This window comes from Zootoca vivipara, chromosome 10 (genome assembly GCF_963506605.1).
Source record: "Zootoca vivipara chromosome 10, rZooViv1.1, whole genome shotgun sequence".
Taxonomy (NCBI): domain Eukaryota; kingdom Metazoa; phylum Chordata; class Lepidosauria; order Squamata; family Lacertidae; genus Zootoca; species Zootoca vivipara.
Window position 1 is genome coordinate 62,037,341 of NC_083285.1, and position 21,600 is coordinate 62,058,940.

General features: G+C 42.2%; 1 protein-coding gene across 11 annotated transcripts in view; it reads left to right on the forward strand.

Annotated features, from left to right (window-relative positions):
• USP6NL (USP6 N-terminal like) overlaps positions 1-21,600 on the forward strand; it is a 144,230-nt gene that overhangs the window by 56,260 nt on the left and 66,370 nt on the right. For 9 of the 11 annotated variants that reach the window (XR_009558227.1, XM_035128060.2, XM_035128063.2 and 6 more), the window contains 2 exons: positions 18,348-18,421; positions 19,541-19,623. Coding sequence is in view for 8 of the 11 variants with exons in the window: in XM_035128060.2 (XP_034983951.1) it covers positions 18,348-18,421; positions 19,541-19,623 (157 nt within the window). In the remaining 3 variants the exon portion in view is untranslated. Of the gene's footprint in view, positions 1-2,938; positions 5,172-12,598; positions 16,423-18,347; positions 18,422-19,540; positions 19,624-21,600 lie in introns of those variants that run through there. The other 2 variants (XM_035128056.2, XM_035128066.2) reach the window with 2 other exon arrangements.

Consider the following 21,600-nt stretch of genomic DNA (forward strand, 5'->3'; position numbering starts at 1 on the left):
GTTCATCTAGTCCAGCATCCTATTCCCATAGTGGCCAAACAGTTGCTTATGGGGAGACTGGTAGCAGAAGCTGAGCCCAGCAGAACTTGTCCTTCCCAGCAAATGGTATTCAGAGGCACACTTTATTCAATACTGCTGGTAGCGCACATCCACCAGGGCTATTGATAATCTTACTTTCCGTGAATTTGTCTCCGTTTAAAGACACCCAAGTTAGTGGCCGTCACTGCCTCTTGTGGGAGCGAACTCCATAGTTTAACTGTGTACTCTGTGTGGGAGTACTTTCTTTTGTCTGTCCTGAATCTTCCAACATCCATCTTCATTGAATGACCCTGATTTCTAGCACTGTGAGTGGTGGAGAAAAACTCCCAGCTTAGGTTTGCTCTCTCGTCTGCAAGGGGCTTTGAATATGTTCTTTCTGATGACTACCTGTGATCTCTTCCCCCTTCAAGATAAAAGAAGCCAGGAATAGCTGGTGGGATAAGGAAGTAAGCAAAGTGATACTCTCTACTCAGAACCTCTAAAATGAGGCCTTCAGTTGGGTTGCTGGGTAAGCAAGGAAAAGGGTCGATGAGGGGCTATCTGGGGTGATGAAGAAGAGGTAACTGTGTTGGAGAAATTGGAGGAGTATGTGATCTTTGTGTGGAGGGTAATGGTCTTATTCAGATCTAATTTCTTTTTTTTAAAATTAATTTTATTGATTTTGCATATTAACAAAGCAAAGAGATAAACACATAAACAAAAAAAATAACATATTTTCCTCCTTCTTCCAACCCCCCCCCCATGAGATCCCTCCTGCCACCAGGTATTCCCATGGACAGTGCGCAGTCGAAGGTGGTGCATCTTATAGTTGGGCTTGTCCCCACCCCCCTCCTCTCCCCAGAACCCCCCCTGCCACCGAGAGATCCTAGGGATATAAGAAGAGAGGGGGTGGGTGTTCACCCAACTATTTATCTAAACTTGATCAAAAATCACCCAAAAAGAGAAGAAAAAAAAACCCACAGGAATAATTAATAAAAAAAAAAGAAGAAGAGGAAAAAAGAACAGCTGCAAAAAAAAAGAAAAAAAGAAAAAAAAATGAAAAAACAAAAAGGAACAATTATTAATTATTCCTTTCTTTTCTTTTTTTAAAATCATTGTATTATTATGGGCTTCCCCTACCTCCCCCTTTTTCTGATTTTCATTTTTGACTCCATTTTAGCAGTTTTCTTCTCATATTCCCCATTCTATTTTCCAAACTCTCTAAACTTACTTCAATAGTATCCTTATTTCTATTAAATTTATTTTCTGACATCTTTTCCCATTCCCTCCCTCCCCTCCTCCCCCCCAGCACTCCCTCTGCCACCGAGAGCCCCAGAGGAGAGAAAGGGAGAGGCAATGGTTCTTTTTCCAATTGGGACTTCCCCCCTCCCCGCCCTCCCCACACCAGGAGCCCCCCCTGCCACCAGGAGCTCCCCGCGCGCAGAGGGCCGACAAGAGGTCCAGAACCCCCAACCGTCCCTTCAATCATTCATCTTACCAAATTCTCTTTTTTGATACTTCTAAATAACTCCTAAATCTTATTTCTAACTTATCAATTTTCCTCCCCCCCCCAGAACTCCCATAATTTTAAAAACCTTTTTACATTCCCAATTCTAGATTTTGTCTTTATCCTCAATTCTTTCCTCTCTATCCCCTGATCCCGGCTTTCCCCTTCCAGTCCAGCAAGTCCAAAGTCCGTGATCCAGTTTTCAGTCCTTTTTTATCCATCCTATTAAACAACAAATATTCCTCCTTCATCCCACCCCCTTCCTGACCAATTTTTCAATCCAATCTTCTCCGTTCTCTCCCTCCCATAAGTCCCTTCTTCTTTGCTTGATGCTTTTCTTGTGAGTTTTTTGTCTCTTCAAAAATTCTTGCTTGTTCCCCTCCTGAGGAGGGTTAATTCCACTCTCAGCTAAGTCTTTATTCATTGGCAAGTCCTGTATTTCATCGTCATTTACTTCAATTATGTTGTAAATCGGTTCATCTGTCTGTTTATCCTCATGCACCATTTCTTGAAGTATTTCATCCTCCTGTAGATCTTGATCTTGGTTTGTTCCTTCCAATTGTTGTTGAGTCTTATACATATTAATTCTCATTTCCCACAAGAGTTTCAAAACTTTCTCCTGGAAGCCAGGTGTGTAATTCTCTGTTGGCATTTTTCTAGCTTTTCAAGGGCAGAGCAAGACTTGGAAAACAGGAAGTGGTTACAAGTTGCAGTTCTTCCACATAGCCCAAACTGGATACAATATATTCTCAAATGTCGAACCAAAAGTTTTAAAATGTCAATTCCTTCCTTTCACTCACCCCATTATATTCCACTCGCTGTTCTGTTCGGGGTGCCGAATTTCAGGGTACAGAGGGGGGTCTCTTCTTCAGCTAAATATGTTTGCAGGGATTCTTATTGTCTATAACAGTTCTCCCCCCTAACCCTGCCTCAGGAGGAGAGTCTTTAGTCAGTCCTTGGAGATATTCAAACAATAAAGTTTTTAGCCCCCGGCACTGGGGTTCCTTCTTAAGCTGCTTTCCTTTTTAGATCAGTAAGGGGGAGATCGGCTTCCTTTTTTTAAATCTCACCCCCATTCCAAATCTCAAGTCCAATTTTAAATCTTTGAGTCCTTTTTACTCACGGTCTCTCAATTTCCTGACTTCTTCTTTGGAAAAATCCAGCGCTCTCCGCCTCCGGCACGGAGCTTCTCCCTGCGAGGGTAGCGATGGCGCTCCAAAATGGCCCCCGCGACTGCGACCCATCTTGCTCCGGAGCTCTTATTAGAGCCTACCGGAGAGTTGGGGAGTCGGGATTGGGGCGCTGCTTGGCTATTTCTGCCCCCAGAACGCGCGATCTGGGGTTCTTTGGGGTGCAGCGGCGCTCCCGCTGCTTCCCCCTCCCTCGCAGAGACGGGTCGCCTCGGAGCTCGAGACGGACCCCGCCGGACGGCGCTGGCGCTGAACCGGAAGCCTATTCAGATCTAATTTCTTCCCCAAAGAAAATGTAGCACATTTTTGGGCAAGAAACTACCATGCATATTCCAACAATTTTATTTCTTACCTTGTAAAATTAAACAGTAATTCTAATTTAAATTAATGAGTATTGAGTGTGTAATATAAAGAGTAATCATGTCATGATTATGTCACTGGTATGATCTTTGCTGTGTCCTTAAGAGCTATGGAAAATAGCGAAAGAGGAACATAGGTGGGTTTACAAGTTCCTAGCTTGTTTTTTATATAAATGTAGAGGGGGGGGGAGGAGATGGAGAGAGGTGATCTCATAGATGTTTAAATGTGAACTTGGAAACAGGAAATAAGGAGACAAATGTGCACGGCACTGGAGCCAAGTGAGTTCTTGTTTGATTTACAGTTAACCCATTTATATGCTGGCAGGAATGTGGGCTGGGTCTGTGCTATCAGTTATAACAGCATAGGAAACTTAATTTTATATTCTGATATTGTCTTGACCACTTTTAAAAATACACACACACACACACACACACACACACACACACATACACCTACCTGTCAGTCAGGTGATAGTACTCTGATGGACATGGGTAGGCAAACTAAGGCCCGGGGCCTGGATCCAGCCCAATCACTTTCTAAATCCGGCCCATGGATGGTCTGGGAATCAGCGTGTTTTTACATTAGTAGAATGTGTGCTTTAATTTTAAATGCATCTCTGGGTTATTTGTGGGGCATAGGAATCCGTTCATTTTTTCCCTTCAAAATATAGTCCGGCCCCCACAAGGTCTGAGGGACAGTGGACTGGCCCCCTCCTGAAAAAGTTTGCCGACCCCTGCTGATGGGGGTGATTTTGGCAGATGGATGGTTGGTGGTATGGAGTTTGATTCTGTGTTGGCTGCTCATTCCACTTCTCCTGCTGGGAACTGGTGTGGGCAACCAAAACAGCTGGATTTAAACCACCCTGGTATAGTAATCTTAGTTATCATTGACATGGGACTTTTTTTTTTTTACTCAGTACTGTATATCTGTGATAAACAGCAGCCTTGCTATTGTTGTTCTTGACTGGTTTAGCGAGCTGTCCTTAATTGCTACCTTACTATGACTGACATTATATATACTTCAAAAATGGTCACTTGGTTGACCACCAGAGTTTGAATCCAGACACCCAGCCTATGTTTTATGGACCACTTACATAACCACCAAGGACAATGCTACTCTGTTTGGGAAGGCAAGCGAATTGCAGCTCCTACCACTGCTGCTGCATTATGTCACAGCCTCCTGCTTTTGTTCACTGCTGAATGTCTGGACCATTTTTATTGTCTGCTCCTGTTTGTGTGGTTTTATATGTCTATAAAAACACAGAAAACACAGTGGTTCTTTGCTTCATTTCTCAGTATTGGCACTCTGATACTATAAGGAAGCCTCGTGGTGCATTGACATGTAATTTAGGTTAACATATAAGGAGGCTAGTGCTTTGCATGTTTGAAGAGAGACAAATGATTGCAATCCATAGAAATGAAAACCAGGAGGGTATCGCTGTGGAGCAGCGCTCAGTATGGAATGTCTGGAGTCTTCCAGCTAAAACACAGCTAGAAAGCGGGGTTGTAATTTCATAGGTTCCTCTTTGCTAAGTTTGTTTCAAACAAACATCACTCTTTGAACAGGAACATTCTGATCTGTGTTGATGTTTTAACAATTTCAGCTAAAATACTCTGTAGCCAAGGAAAATGCCAGTTGGTATTCTCTGCTGCAAACACTGCTGTCCTTGATATGCTTCATCTGTCTTTGTGTGAAACAGTTTATTGACATCTTCTTGTTTCTTCTGGAGTGGAATGCTGGGAGTGTAGGCTGGAGTGGAGAATACTTGCATGTCTCCTGAAAGACACTTTGCTTTCAACAAACAGTACCATTGTTTTGAAAATCTGTAGCCTGTAAAGTTGACTACATTGGGCTTGGTGTTCCAATGTGAAAAGATGAGAATTCAAACTAGCTGGCTTATCTGAAACCATCATTTGCAGCAAAGCAAAGTAATGTATTCTTCATCCTTCTTGCTTCGGATTTTCAAGTTGCGTGAACGGGACTGGCTTTGCATTGTTATACTATGTGGTGATCTGAAAGCAAAGGATCTTGCTCAATGAGGACCAAAGCTGTAAGCAACACTCGCAACGGAAGAAGAAAAGCAAACTTTAAAAAGGGTAAACTATCATATCAGAATACAAGTTATGATTTGTTGTTGTTTGTGTGGTGCAATTTTGAAAAAATGGCACCCTGCAATTCAGTCCTTAAAAGATGTCTGTTTCCAGGTCACTTTCTTTAAAAATAAACAGGACTTCATTCAAGTAAAAGTTGTTAGGATAGATCATAGCACAGGCTCTGTTTCCCACTTTTAAGTGAGCCTTCTGATATTTTTTAAAAATTGCGCTCTTGCACTAGAAGACTTACAAAGATAAAGCATGATTTAAAGTGCAATAGCCATTTTAATAATTTCTGGGGGTTTTAAGCATGCTTGGTAATATGAATATGCAGCTGTAATAATATATAAACTCATACATCTTTAAAACACTTTAAAATATTTTTTATCTGGATGAGATGTCTTCTGTGGCTGGGTTTAAGCAGCTATTGGGCCATTTTTGTTTTGTGCTGAGTACCTTTACCTTTTAGACTTACTGAATTTTGATTTTAAGGTTGAAACTGAAATAATGTTCATATACATTTGGTTGCTAACATGGATGGTTTTTATTGAGCAATAACACTGTAGAATAGTTAACTTTTGGTTGCACTGCAGGGCATGGACTTTTGCTCATATTTCATTGTAAAGCTTTTTCTTCCTTAGTGTTTCTGTATAAGTATCACTAAGCTATTGGTGGAGGAATGACAGAAGTAACTATAGAAGGAAAAGATCCTCTTCTATGAGTATATTTTATCTTGCCTATATCCATTCTTTCCTCCAGGGCAGGGCAGGCAGAAGGTAGAGCACATGTCGCTGTTGGATATCAGAACCATTTGCAGTAGATTGTAAAGGTGTCACTTTATTACTCAATAATACAAAGTAAAAAATAAAAATAAATCAGTTTTGTTATGTTATTTCTCAGCTTCTGTGTTCCTTACTTGTTATATAGGGTTACTAACTGATTGCGTTTGTCTAGGCCTTTGTGCAGCCCTTCTGGTCAGTTATGAATTCTTGTAGAATCACCGACCTGTAGCAATTCAACTACAGGTTTCTGCTTGTATCTGCAGTTTATCACAGTGTGTATCTCATAACAGGTAATTAGCCGAACCCTTGCACCATTATTTTGCATCCTGCTGCAGTATCTAGCTTTTGCACTCGTCTTCTGGTTGGTGGACCTTCAGTTTTAATAAAAAACAAAATCCTGCAAATCTGAAGGTGATTCATAGCTGCTCTAAGGAGCTGTCTCCCATTCAATCCCCAGCTTCAGCAAGGATTCTGCATTCTGTGCCTTTGGCCATAGCTGCCAAGTTCTCCCTTTTTTTAAGGGAAATTCCCTTATGCTGAATAGGCTTCCTCGTGAGAAAAGGGAAAACTTGGCAGCTATGCCTTTGGCAAATGTCCCAAGTTGTTATTTTAATCACTTGTAAGAACTTTTTCAAAGTGATGTTGCAGAAGACAAACATCTGTTTATAAGGGCCTGCAGTCAGTGGCTTAAGTGTTTGAACTCTGCACAGTGGAATGTAGAAACAAGAAGGAATTTGAATGATGTGATGGGAAATAAAAAATGATCTTCAATTTCCTGACTGCTAGGTAACCCCTGCAGTCCCAAATGAGTCACTGGAGGAATATATCTACCCCCCCCCAAACTCCTCCTTTGGCTTGTTCACTAGAACAAGACACTGTTCACTACTTATTACTTCACTTCTCCCTCAGTAGTTGGAAGTGTCACACAACGTTCGTACTTAAGGAGATTTGACAATTGCACTTGAGACCAGAGTGTGTGAATCATTTCTTTCTCCTCTCTTAGCAAGCATTTTGTAATAGTTCAGCTGCTTAAATATCATTTCCCACATCTTGGGTAATTAAGAACAATGTCCTTTACCCTTTTCTTGTATGAGTATTGGTCAACAGCTGGATGCTTCTGGCTTCCTTGTTGCCTGGTGCCTGAGCTGTGTCCCTGCTCCAGGGTCTTTGCAAAAGTAATTTTGCCCAAGCTAGGGCAAGGCTTGATGTCTGCAGGCAGGGTTACCCAATTGCAGAATTTTCTGTTCTATATTGGGGAGCTACTTTACATTATACAGCTCTACTAGTGTCTGTGGTAGTTCATAGTAAGAGTCTGGTGCAAGGGAAAGCAAGGAGCAAAATTGGGAATTCATGCTGGCCACATGACCCGGAAGCTGTCTGCGGACAAACGCCGGTTCCCTTGGCCTATAGAGTGAGATGAGTGCCGCGATCCCAGAGTCGTGCGCGACTGGACCCAACGGTTAGGGTACCTTTACCTATGTTTCTCGTAACCAATTTAAAATAGACTGTGAGCTACAAAGAGATCCTCTGGCTCGATTCATAACTGTCAGTCCAACCAAACTTGCCCGAGTTTATGTATTGGTTTTAGGAAAAGCTTTGGAGCTTTTGCAATAGCTCTCCATCCCAGAGGGCATGGCTTGTGTGGGTGGCTGTGAGATCACTCGTACAGTAGTTACAGGCAGCTGCCAAATTGCAGACTGTGGATCTCTTGTATGCTGTTTTCAGGATTACAGCTGTGTTGATCTTGGTAGAGCATTTTTGAATTGATTGATATGTGTGTGTGTGTGTGTGTGTGTGTCTGTCTGTCTGTCTGTCTGTCTATATATAATGACAGAAATAACAAATAACAAGAGGAAAGAGGTTTAAAATAACACAATCCTCAACCTCTTTTCCACCTCCAAGACCTGTATTTTAACCTTGCATTCAACATGGGACCCACTTCTCTTTAATACTTTCACTTTATATTGGCCATGTTTCTCCTGCTGCTTCTTGAGTGACTTAGATGTGAAGGAGGATATGGCTCCTGTGCCTTTTAATAGTTGCATCCAAGAGGGAATTTGGACTGGTGCAACTTGTCACGTAGGAGTAAGAGAAGCTGCATCTGCTTAAATCTCCACGTTGGTGCATCTACAAAAAGTAAATAAAATCTGTGCTTTTCTTGTCTCTCTTTTCTTAAGCAGGACCTTCAAACAGAAAACGATGGTGCCATAGTACTATAACAACTCCTGACTCACCAGTCAATAATAATAATAATAATAATAATAATAATAATAATAATAATATTATACCCCGCCCTTCCCAGTCAAGACCGGGCTCAGGACGGCTAACAACAAATAATATCAACACAAGTATAAAAGAAACAATTCAGTTAAAATGCAGATTAATACAATTTTAAAATTCAATTTTAAAATTAAAAATCTACAAATAGGATAAAACCATTATGAGATAAAACCTTAGGGGAGGGTAACCGTGGGGTCAGACTGCGTCAGTCCAAAGGCCAAACGAAACATCTCTGTCTTGCAGGCCCTACAAAAAGATGACAAATCCCGCAGGGCCCTAGTCTTCTGGGACAGAGCGTTCCACCAGGTCGGGGCCAGTACTGATAAGGCCCTGGTCCTGGTCGAGGCCAGCCTAACCACCTTGTGATTGTGGACCTCCAGTATGTTATTATTTGTGGACCTTAATGTCCTCTGTGGGTCATACCGGGAGAGGCAGTCTTGTAGGTACGAGGGTCCTAAGCTGCATAAGGCTTTAAAGGTCAAAACCAGCACCTTAATCCTGATCCTGTACTCCACCGGGAGCCAGTGCAGTTGGTAAAGCACTGGGTGAATGTGATCCCGCGGCCGGGACCCCGTAAGGAGCCTCGCATTCTGCACCCGCTGGAGTTTCTGGGTCAGTTTCAAGGGCAGCCCCGCGTAGAGCGAGTTACAATAATCAAGCCTAGAGGTGACCACCGCATGGATCACTGTGGCCAGATCAGGTTGAGAAAGGTAGGGGACCAACTGCTTAAGGCGGTGAAGATGGAAAAATGCCACCTTGGCTGTGGTTGCAACCTGTGCCTCCATGGAAAGGGAGCCATCCAAGGTTACACCCAAGCTCTTGACAGAAGGGGCTGACACTAATTGAGCCCCAGCAAAAGATGGAAGTTGCCCCCCCCCCCGCCCCATGTCATCCTGCCCCAGCCAGAGGACCTCTGTCTTCGAAGGATTTAGCTTCAGCCGACTTCCACGTAGCCATCTAGCCACAGCTTCCAAGCACTTGGTCAGTGTGTCTGGGGCCGAGGCAGGACGGCCATCCATCAACAGATAAAAAACACTGCTTTTGCATAAACTTTTAATACTTGACTTCAAGGTCTAGATCTGGCACTTTGAAAACTGATTAATACCAAATTTGAAAACATGTAAATCATTTTCATATGTTAGAATGGAATTCTTCCCTCCTCCCAACTTCTCTTAATACATACTTTAATTTCTGTCAATTTCTTGTTGCTTTTAATAAGTCTCATGCGAGGCTGGATTAGCATAAAATTAAACTGTCAAAGTGGCTTGCAAGAAAGCTAGCTTACGTTGATTATTACCAAAAGTAAGGAGGATTATTTCATGTCTCTGAGTGTGTGATTTTGTGTGTGATAAATGTAGCAAGTTATCAAACGCTATGGGGCATGGCAGATTTTATTACTGTTCTACATGCCGTAGGGAAAAGAAAGCAGAATCTTGTTACAAATCTTTCGCTTAAAACAACAATACACTCCTACGAATGGAAGGACTGCATATTCTAAATATTTTTTTACCCCAGATTTTTAAATTAGACTTGTAAAACATGAGTATTTTGGGTTTGCTTTGTTGTGATTCTGGTCAGGTCTTTTCCTTCGTGTATGCCTTAGGGTGGGATGATTTTAAATCATCCAGAAAAGTTACTCATTTAAGTAGTTTCCCAATGTGCAATCTGTGTTTTTTGCAAACATGTATACGACTTAGTTGTACCTCACCAAAGACTCCTGTGTAAGCTTAGCAGTCATTGAATAAGAGGAGATGCCCTCTTGTGGATCAATGATGGGTTAAGTCAGTGGTTTTCAACCAGTGTGGTGGCATCCTGGGGTGCCTTGAACGATGGTCAGTGGTGTTGCAGGCAACACTGGCCTCTGTCCTTCTTTCCTTCCCTCCCCCCTTGGATGCCCTCTTGTCTCCTTGCCTTCCAAAGGCTTCCACAGCTATTTATTGCAGCAGCCCTTGCTATAAGCTCCTCAGGCGAATGGTGCCTCTGAGTGGCATATCTCTTTGGGGGTGCAGCTCAGAGACAATGGATGACAGCACCAGCTGCCCAGAGGACTCCCAAGGAGAGGGGAGAGGAGGATGAGGGAACACTCCACAAGGGGAGGGTGATAGGCTGCCAGCTCTGCAGGCAAGGGGTGACATAACTGGGCTCCAGAGCCCCACAGGGGTGGCGGAGAAAGAATGTAGTTGGTTAAGGAAGCCATGGACTCAAAAAGGTTGAAAATCTCTGGGTTAAGTAACAGGAAACTCAGGGTACAAATTACCATAGTAGGGAGGGATGTCAGAGGTGAAGGGTCTCCCAAGTCTCAGTATTTTACCTTGTTCATAAATGATCTAGAGTTAGAGGCAAGCAGTGAAGTGGTCAAGTTTGCTGATGATACTAACTTGTTCAGGGTTCCTAAAAGAGCTCCAAAAGGACATCTCCAAACTGAGTGAATGGGCAGTAAAAAGGCAAATCAATTCAGTGCAAACAAGTGTAAAGTGATGCATGTTGGAGAAAAAAAATCTTAATTCTCATAACATTAGAATTCATCAACACCTATTGGAAGACTAAGGACAGACATTTTGTCTTCTCACAGTAAACTATGGAATTGACTCCCACAAGAAGCAGTGATAACCATCAACTTGGCTGGTTTCAAAAGAGGATTAGACAAATTCAATGGCTACTAACTGATATATTCTACCACCACTGTCCAAGGCAGTATGCTTCTGAATACCAGTTGCTTGAAACCCAGGCGAGAAGAGTGCTGTTGCACTCAGATCCTGCTTGCAGGTTTTCCATAGGCATCTGGTTGGCCACTGAGAACAGGATGCTGGACCAGATGGGACACTGGCCTGATGCTTCTGGCTCTTACGTTCTCACGTTTGTTGGATTGTATTTGATGTAGCGTTAAGGAGAATGCTTGGTTGGTGTGTAGAGTCAGTGGTGAAGTTCTGGCAAGTGCTGCTGCATGTACTGGAGTGGTGCCCCACTTGCAAAGCATGAGATGGTACATTTACCCTAAAGGATGTCCACATCTGAAAGAGAGAGAGGAACTTCTCTTCTTAGCTGTAAATAAATTTCTCATGCAAATGAACTACAGTGGAACCTCGGGTTACAGCGGGGATCCATTCCGGAGGCCCTGCTGCAACCTGAGAATTATGCACATTGAAGCACCACATCTGCACATTCGCGATTTAGCACATCTGCGCATGAACGAATGGCGAACCCAGAAGTAACCCGTTCCAGTACTTCCGGGTTTGCTGCGCACATTCGCCGAAGCGGACGCAAGCGGAGGTGGACGCAGAACGAGGTTTGACTGTAGTTTGAAAGTGTACCTTGGTGTACCTCCAGTCTGTTAAACAGAGTTGGCCAGTGGCCTCATACATACAATTTGCCGGCTCACAAGGTGGAGCACAACAGGGGACAGCAGAACTCGGAAGGATTCAATGGATACAGATTTGTAACTCTCTTCATGTTCTGCTTCACTTACCAGAGGCAAATCTTTCTTAGCGTTACCTCGTGGGAGGATATGTAGCTACAAAAAGTAGCATGCCAAGCCTTAACCTCTGCATCCTTTTCTCCAGCAAAGGGCATTTATTATTTCTGTGACACCACCAGTTCTGAATATTTTTATGTACCTGGAAAAAGAATTCCAGGCCTTGCAGAGTTTATAGTATGAAAATGAATGCAACAACAAATACTTGACTGGAATTTTTTTGGGGGGGGGGGAGAGATGGGGTGTCAACTCCCAAGAGAGGAGCTAATTTGCTCCTCTGCAGTCCTTTTTATTGTTACACTGCACTGTGCTAAACCAAAGTGTGGCTTAGCATGCTGTCCAAGCTTGTGGTTAAGATATCTCATCACTAACCACAGTTGGAGTGCAAGTTAAAATGACACATTAAGCCAAACCTTGGATTAATTAATGTGACACAGGAGTGAAAAAGAACGGGGAGGAGCAGAATGGCTGTGGGCTCCTCTCCAAACTCCCACACATTTGTGAAGTATCCCTAAGTCAGAGTTGGGTTTACTGTGTTGTGCGAACCAGCTCATCTCTGATGCCTGCCTGGGTCCTGCATTACATGGGTGGCTGCTACTGAAAACAACCACCGTCACATTTCTGCCTCTCTTCTCCCAGCAGTATTTAGAAATACCAAAGAAAGGGACACGGTGTCTGCCCATCATTGTGGGAGTTTGCCGACTCCATGCTACTGGCTGCTAAGGTTGCAGGAACAAGAACACACTTGATAAGATAAAAAAATTCCTTCAGTAGCACCTTAAAGACCAACTAAGTTTATATTTTGGTATGAGCTTTCGTGTGCATGCACACTTCTTCAGATACCTGAAGAAGTATCAGGTATCTGAAGAAGTGTGCATGCACACGAAAGCTCATACCAAAATATAAACTTAGTTGGTCTTTAAGGTGCTACTGAAGGAATTTTTTTATTTTGCTTCGACTCAGACCAACACGGCTACCTACCTGTAACTGACACTTGATAAGACTTTGTGGTGTCTGTTACATTGTTTGATGTTCCTGAGGTGAGAGGAGAAAGGGATCTGGGACTGCTGCTTATTCACTGTGATAAGTGAAATCTTTGATCCATATTCCATATTAAAATCAGGTTAAATGTCTTGAGGCACCCAACAGGGCTTTGTATTAATGACACCACTATCTGGAACGTCTTCTCAAATGCAGCTGGTGTCCATTTAACCTGTTTCACCATCAAATAAATACTTTTTTAATCAAGGAAGGCATTTCTGAGCCGTTGGATCTTATTACTTAATGCTGCTGCTTAAATTTTACTCTCAAAATTACTTTAAGATTTATGTCTTTAGCTATACAGTATCTCTCTTTTTTTTAGTACGGTTGCTGGCTTGATTAATTGATTACTTTGATGGTGATTTATGTTGTACGTCACCTCAAGTATCTTGAAACTAGAGAATGAGACAAATAGATTTTACAAATAAGCAATCTTTTTTGTGGAAACGTGTGTTGGATGGAAGAATAGTCTTCAGTATTGTCCTATACTGTATATCTAAAAATTAATTTTGTAAGTTTTCCATTCAGTCACCCACAGACATATTCAAATATATACACATCTATGTGAAATAGTACACTTCATTGTAATAGTATTGCTGCAGTTAGAACCAAAATTGTGAAGCTCCCAACACCCTCCAGGTTAAAATTATCTTGCTTTTATATATCTTGAACAAGGAGCGTTATCCAATCTTGGGTTCCCAGATGTTGCTGGATTGCAACCTCCTCCTCCACAGCCAGCTTGACCAATGGCTGCCAGGGATGGAGGGAATTGTTCTCCAACAATACCGGTATCTGGGGACTAAAAAGTGGGAAAAACCACTTAAGAATCCATTGATTCAGTAGGTCTGTTGGGAATGCACATCTATTTAAATCAGGGGTGGGTATTCACAGACCTGGAAGCCAAATGTTGATCTCCAGGACTCTCAGGTCACATCCTCTCACTATCCTCACTCTGCACCCCACTTGAGTGCTTTTACCTGCCTGAAATGTGTTCTTGAACTCTGGTGCCGCTGTTTTCTTTCTTGCCTGGATAAAGTGTGTGTGTGTGTGTGTGAGTGAGAGAGAGAGAGAGAGAGAGAGAGACTTTCGTGTGATTGGAATGCATATTACTGTGCACAGAGGTGAGTGTTGCATCCGTTGCTTAACCTACTTTTAATTTGGCTCCACACACCACTGACATGCCCTCTCTTGAAGGTTGTCCACAATGGAATGCCGCCTTTGGACTGAAAAGGCTTCCCTACTCTGGATTTAAGCCCTACTTGGGAAACAGCCCTATTTATATTTGTTGAGCTGTCGTCGTACTCATTTAATGCAATGTGTGCAGTTTTTCTCTGAACTTTACAATTAGGACTCTTGTTAAGTTATAGGTCATGTCTACACCATACTTAGAATTGATGGAGTCACAGAATTGTAGAGTTGGAGGGGACCCCAAGGGTCATCTAGTTCAACCCCCCTGCAATGCAGGAATCATTAGGAGACCGCTCACAAAGCTACAATTCTCAGCACCCGTAGCAAAATACAGTTTCCAGGATTCTTTGAGAGAACCCATGACTGTCCAAGTGGCACAGGAGTACTTTAAATATATGGAGTGGATGTGAGCATAGAATAATTTGCTTCTTTTAAAAGGTCCAGGAGCAGAGCTTAAGTTGATGAGCTCCCTCTTGTCCCACAGTCTCACAGTGCAGAAGCATGTATGCAGGCTTCTGCTAAACTTGTTGAACTACAGGTAGGATTTCCTACCTGATGACCTATATAGGATGTTGGCAGCATTCAGAATTAGCCAGGTGCCAGGCACATTTTGCACCCGGCTATCGGCCACTTGCAACCAAGTGAAGATGCCTGGGTGCCAGGATGGTGCCTGATGTCTCCACCATTTGGCTGGCGGGTGCCTAGCAGCAGGTTTTGTGTTGCTGTGCTATGGCATGAGTCAGATTTTAGACGGAGCTGTCATTTTCAGCTTTGTAATGTTGTAAAAGAAGAAGTGGGGGAGCACCTAAACATTTTGTTAGTGTGCCTATAACCTAGGTTTAAGGGGCTGTATGCTGAATAGCTTTTAAATTTCAGTTTCTAACACTGGGTGTTTGATATGGGAGAATTTCCGTGGCTGCAACCTCTTGAGTTTGTCATCTTTGAGATCTACACATGAATTTATTTTTCACAGTACCCCTGGGCTGATATGTACAAGATGGAAAGAGAAACAGAGATGCGGATATTCCAGAAAAATAGATGCCGGAAAATTTCTCACTGATTCCAATATCCTGGAAAATATATGATTAGACTACTTCTGCCAGGAATATAGTAAGCCTGAGCCCTCAGTTCTAGGGAGTCCACTAAGCAAAATCCCACCCTGAGACTAGGAGGTTCCTGGTTCATGCTCCCTAGTCCCTGACACTCAGGGTATCCCTGATCCTTCTTTGGGAAAGGCATTACTTGCATTCCGGTCTTCCCCCTCTCTCTTTCCTTTCCTTCATTTTGAACATAAATGGAAATACTTCACAAAATGAAGCTGACCCCAGAAAAAGTGCCGTGAGCTTTCCACTTCCTGAAGAACAAGGAGTGAAACTGCTGACTGGCCCTAGGCATGTTTTGTTTCCGCCTCTTTCCCTCACCCCATCATTTTCTAAAGCAATTTTCAGCAGGAGTTTTCTCCAGCTGCCTCTAGCTGCAACAATCAACTTGTTTGGCTGTAATCAGTCCAGTTAGCCTTGTGACGCGTTAAGTAAATAGAGTTTTAGGTGACAAGATGAATAGTTATTACTCTGGAATCAACACTTTGGGCAGCAGCATAACGACAAGTAAGATGCAAGTGAGAACAAGGCAGGTTGCTATCAACTTTGTTCTCTGAACACAGTCTGCTTTAGCGAAGCATAGTAATGATTTCTTTCTGCATGCTAGAAGGTTATGAAATGAATGGAGAGTTTTTGACCTTGAGAAGAATAGAACCTTTGATAAATTTAACGCTTGCCTATTTGATAGCATGTCGGATTGTCAACTTTTTAATCTTAACCATGCACAGGTTAGCTTTAGCAGTTAATGTAGGATGAATAGGAGATAATTGCCTGATTTTGTTGCTTATTACGTGGTGTGTTCCTTTAACTTTTGGTACATTCTGGAATGTACCAAGTAATTGTGGTGTAGCTGCTGATGTATTAGGTTTGGCACTGGGAGAGTTCTTGGTCCAAGTCTCCTTTCCAAGGAAGCTCATTGGTTGGGCTTTGGCAAGTCACTAATGTTCAGTTTAATCTCCTTTGCAAGGCTATTTTGAGGATAAAATGGGACAACTCGCATATGGTGCTCTGAGGTTCCTGGAGGAAAGAGTAGGATATATATATGGTAATCAGCTCGTTTGTTTAACAGATAGAAGGCTTCTTCACAGCTACACACAACCGGCCCCTAGAACCACAGTGGCCTGCTGCCAAATCCCATTGCTACAGGGACCATGCTTTTTTGCTTCTAGGGAAATGAGAGCCAAGTGATACTCTTCAGAGAGCCAGGCTTGGCCCAATGGCCTCTAGTTGCTGTCCGCTGGTGTATAGTTTTCACCTGGGGGGTGGTGTTGGTCAAATCTGATTTCTCTTTTCCTTCACTCTCTTATTAGGATTCATACTGCAATGCTGTGCCTGATGCCTCGTAATCCCTCTCGACCTCAGGTCACCTCACCTGACATTTCAACTTCCCTGTTGAGTCAAGCCATTATTTCTATTGCTTGCTCTTGCGTGCTCCTGCTACTTTTTCTTGACGTTACAAGTGTTTTCTCCAGCAGCATGTTCCGTGTTCATTGAGTAATCCTGAGTATTACTCAGCAAAGCAATAGTAATATATTTTAGCTGTTCAAATACTTTCCAATCGTCACACTTTCTGAACCTGGACTGGTTTGTGTTGCAGTTCTCAGGAGCAGTAATGTCTCAACATAGGTAGTACAGTAGTTAAGCTACTATCACAGTAAGCTCACCCTACCAATAACCAGGGGAAAATAAAAGTTAATAAAAGTTAAAACACATGCTTATTTTATGTTTTTGTGTGTGTGTGTACACAAATAAATGTGAGGATACAGTTGTATATGCATATATCCCCACCCCAGTTTGTGCAGAAGTAAAGTTGGCTAAAATGAGAGAAGCCAACTGGTCCTTTCAACCCACCTGTATCTGTGCAGTTCCTTCTTTGCATCAGTTGGGTTGAGAGGAATCATTGCATATTAGCCATAGAATTGTTGTCCTTGCAGAGGATTCTGGGACATGATCTCTGGTCATGCAGAGCACTAACCAGGCTTGCTGGGTCCTACTACAATTCCTGAGGGTTTTCTGTTTAGGGTGGCTTTTAATGTTTAATAGATTATTGTATTTTATTTTTCTGTTGGAAGCCGCCCAGAGTGACTGAGGAAACCCAGCCAGATGGGCGGGGTATAAATAAATAAATAAATAAATAAATAAATAAATAAATTATTATGTGTTTAGCTGTCATGAATACACACAGGGGAGCTGAGTGTTGGCAAAGGATGGCATGTAATGGAAATGTCTCTTTGTACAGCTTGCCTATCTTTACCATCTTTTTCGCTGAGGATTTCCGCTGCTTTGCGTTCTGTGCTCTTTCTTACTCTAAGGTGGTCAGTTTGTTCTGTGTTGTATAATGTATATGTAGCTTTAATGACATGGTTTCCCAGTTTAGGGTTTGCAGGTTGGAAGTTACAAGTGAGGGCCTGGGGAACTTCGGGAGGAAAAGGAGATTTATTCCTCTTACCCTGCTTCCATTCTTTGTTTTGCATGCTTCAGTATGAGTTTACAAATGGAATATTGACTCTTCCTCCAGTAGTGTATATTGAACATTAATATTTTCAGTGTGTTGCAGTGATTGCAAATAGTTTTCTGTTCTTCCTTGTGTTTTGAAACGGTTGGGTTCATTAAACTGCAGATACCTTTAAAACATATTGTACTTTTTAATAGTGAAGTATTTTGACACCCATATATTATCCCTTTATATTTGCAAGACTGTAATATATAAAACACTATCCTGATTGGAGTCATTATCAAATGCATCTTGTTGAATCCACCCCCCCCCCCGTGACTACAGTATCAAATTTGTAAAAGATACCTCCCTCTTTGAGTCTAGAAAGGCTAGAACTGAGTACAGTGGTACCTCGGGTTACAGACGCTTCAGGTTACAGATGCTTCAGGTTACAGACTCCGCTAACCCAGAAATAGTACCTCGGGTTAAGAACTTTGCTTCAGGATGAGAACAGAAATCGTGCGGCAGCGGCACGGTGGCAGCGGGAGGCCCCATTAGCTAAAGTGGTACATCAGGTTAAGAACAGTTTCAGGTTAAGAATGGACCTCCAGAACGAATTAAGTTCTTACCCGAGGTACCACTGTAGTTGTTGTTCATGATTTTGTTAGGGTTTTGCCAATAGGGCTAGGAAAATATACTTTGAGATGTGATTAGATAAAATTGTCAGTTAGAATACACAGCATTCAAAGCCACCATTTTATTTTTAGCATTGTTATGCTACATTTTTGAAACTTCACTTTTTTGCTTTCCAGTAGAACTTGCTTCTTCTGTCGAAAGGATCGCTGTAACCTATTCTTACATGTTTATTTTATCTTTTTCCAGGTTCTGATGCTGAGCAGGATGCTGCTATCAAACTTGCCAGAGAACGAGCTGACATAGTTGCCAAGTATGACAGAGTAAGTTTCTGTACTTGTTAAGGCATCCTTGCAAATTGCTATTCTTCTGCTCTCCTGAGGCAAAGACCGATTGCCACAGGTGAGCAGATGGCTGGCAAATAAAGATGCCTGCCCCTTTCTTCCTGTCCTCGTGTGCCATTCTTGGACAAACATGGTGATGCCACACTATGTTTTTTTTACAAGAAGAGAGGAGGAGCAAAGATTCACTCCAATTCCACATTGGAAACAGTGCCTAAATTTCATCCTCCTCTTTTCTATGTTGCAAGAGAAATGGCATGGGGAGGGAATATTTAGTACTTCAAAAGAACACAGGAATTGCTTCGCTGGGTACGACAACTAATATTATGTCTCCGATCTTGCCCAGGCAAATGCCTTTGGGAAACTCATAAGTGGATAGTCTTATGTTAGTTGCTGACATTGTCTGGTAGTTGGAGATCCAGTTTCTCTGAACCTGCATGTTCAGCTTAGTTAATATGAGAAACTGGCGCGTTTGCTTTTTAATGTTCTGTTTTTAGCTGAGCATGATAGCCATCGTTATTACCGGAGAAATGGTAGGAGCGATTGTAGTAGTGGTAGTTTATGATGCTTAAACATTAGAGCAATTGTAATGCAGACACATGGGAACAGCATAGACATGGCTGCTATCCAGAGAGCGATGTCACACAAGACTGAATATATGCATGGGGGTTATTTATGTACTCCTCTTATAAAAACAGGAAGCAAAAAAACCCCATTGCCCACATGGACCCCTGCCCCACTTCTCTGGATGATAGCTGTGTGTGTAGTACAGGGGTCAGCAAACTTTCAGCAGGGGGCTGGTCCACTGTCCCTCAGATTTTGTAGGGGGTAGGACTATAGTTTGGAAGAAAAAAGAACAAATTCCTCTGCCCCACAAATAACCCAGAGATGCATTTTAAATAAAACCACGGGCCACATTTAGAAGGCGATTGGGCCGGATCTGGCCCCCTGGCCTTAGTTTGCCTACCCATGGTGTAGTAGCTTAGAAATAAGGAATTTGCTCCCGGTTGCAAACTTCAAATCAGTCCCTTGCCTTCCAACATGTTGTACCGTAAGTAATGAATGAATTCTTGTTTGTCTTTGTTGTGTGTTTTTCTGTAGGGCCGTGAAGGTGTGCAGATTGAGCCTTGGGAAGATGCAGACTACCACCTTTACAAAGTTACTGACAGATTTGGTTTCCTGCAGTAAGTTGCATAGCTTGGCAAGGGAATTACATTAAAAGTTTGTTGCCTGCAATTTTTTTTTTAATGTTTTCCACTTTTATAAGCCTGTTTGGTCAAAGTATTGACTGCTTGAAGTAGAATTGCTTTGTGAATAGTATTCCATTTGGTGAATAAAATTTAAATTGTCTTGCACAGTATTCTTCGGTTATTTATATTCTCCACTTTTCTTACTCTGATTTGAAATTGATCCGTACTTGGTAATGGAAAAGTATGGGCAGTCACCTTTCCTGTGTATAATAGTAGCAGGGAGAAGCTTTGTGCAGCAAAATTCAGGTCATGCTAGATACTTTCTGTAAGAACTAAAATAATGTTCTTCAGGGGACTCTACAGAGGATGCTTCTACAGAGTGTGTAACTGATGTTCCTTGTTCTCCAATAGAAAATAGTTTTATTTCTTAAGATATATGTCACAAACATATAAGAATTTTATGTAGCTAAATTTATTCGCAACGATCATGGGGCACAACAGAGGAACAGTGAAAAACACCATCCCTTTACTACCCAACATTAGTTACAGATGTAAATTTCCCAGTTGCCTAACACCTATTAAGAAATTCTGGGGTGCTACAGGCTGACATACTCCCCCATTCTCTTCTCTGTCTTTGAAGATGTTTTGTGCATTATGATACTTAAAACCATAGTCTGTTTTTCAGACTTCAGTTAAAAAGATACATCCAGCTGAATAAATAAATGAAATTCAGATAAAAAAACATTGTTTGAATTGAAGGGGAAAGTTAAACTGAAAAGTAAAAGGAGACCAGCATAACACTTGTTCATCTCCATTCAGCAAGGTAAAGCCAATGCCTGCTGCTGATGTCAATGTATAACAGCTTGCAGATGTGCATTACAGTGCACAGCCAGTCCCTGCTGAACTAGATTGATGCAGTTGATGGATATGCTTTCCCCCATCCAGGACCAGGACTTGCAAACAATGGAGTGCAACTAGAACTGAGGCTTTTTACCAAAAACAGTTGAATTGGTGATCAGTTCAGGCCTCTGGTGACCCTTAATCTGACTTTAGTGGTAGCCTGGGCAAGGTTCACAATGGTTTAGGTTAGCACTCGGTTTTAGCTCCCAACAAGAGTACAGGTTTTCCCTTCACTTCAAGAAGAAGTCATGTTATCTAAAACTTGGACCATCCTTTTTAAATCTAGAAGTTATATGCAGGTGGCAATTCTAGTAAATAAGGAGGCAAGTCTTCAATCAAACAATTGCTATAAGAAACATAGATGATAGTTTAGACATCAACTTCTGGAAGTTCTCATCCTAATAGCCATTGTTTGAAACATTAACATTGTTAAATTTTCTTTAATGGTTAAGACAACTTGGAGAGAGGATTTTCTAGCTTGGCCAAGTGTTTATGAATTTACATGAAGATAAGCTGCTGTGTTTATGGTTTCATTTAGCCCAGATTATGGTTTCATTTAGCCCAGTACTGTCTATTGTACCTGGAAGCAGCTCTTCAAGGTCTCAAGCATGGCTCTCTACTAACCCTGTTACCTGCAATCCAGTTCACTACAAACGCCACAGATTGAATCTGGGAGCGGTATCCAGTTAATCGTTATGCTAGCCCAATGACTTCCAGCTGCACAGTGGAGCTTCTCTGCCCTCTCCTGCCCCTGCACGCATCCTCAGCCTGCATTGGAGGGTTGAAGAAACCCCCAGAGCAGATTTAGGAGACGTGTGGGTTGGACCGCAGGGAGAAAAGAGATAATGGAATTTGCATTGCACACCTAAAAGCCATTATGCTAGTGTGACCCCTTAGTTGGCTACTTCCCTGAGTTCCTATATAGGGCTGGGCAATATTTGGTTTTCAATATGGGCTTGTTATGGACCTGAAACCGGTTTTGGATGATATGTCGCCCTAACACATATCATGATTCGTGATATATTGCCAAGTCAAAAACTATGAAACTGATTATCACGATAAGGACTTCAA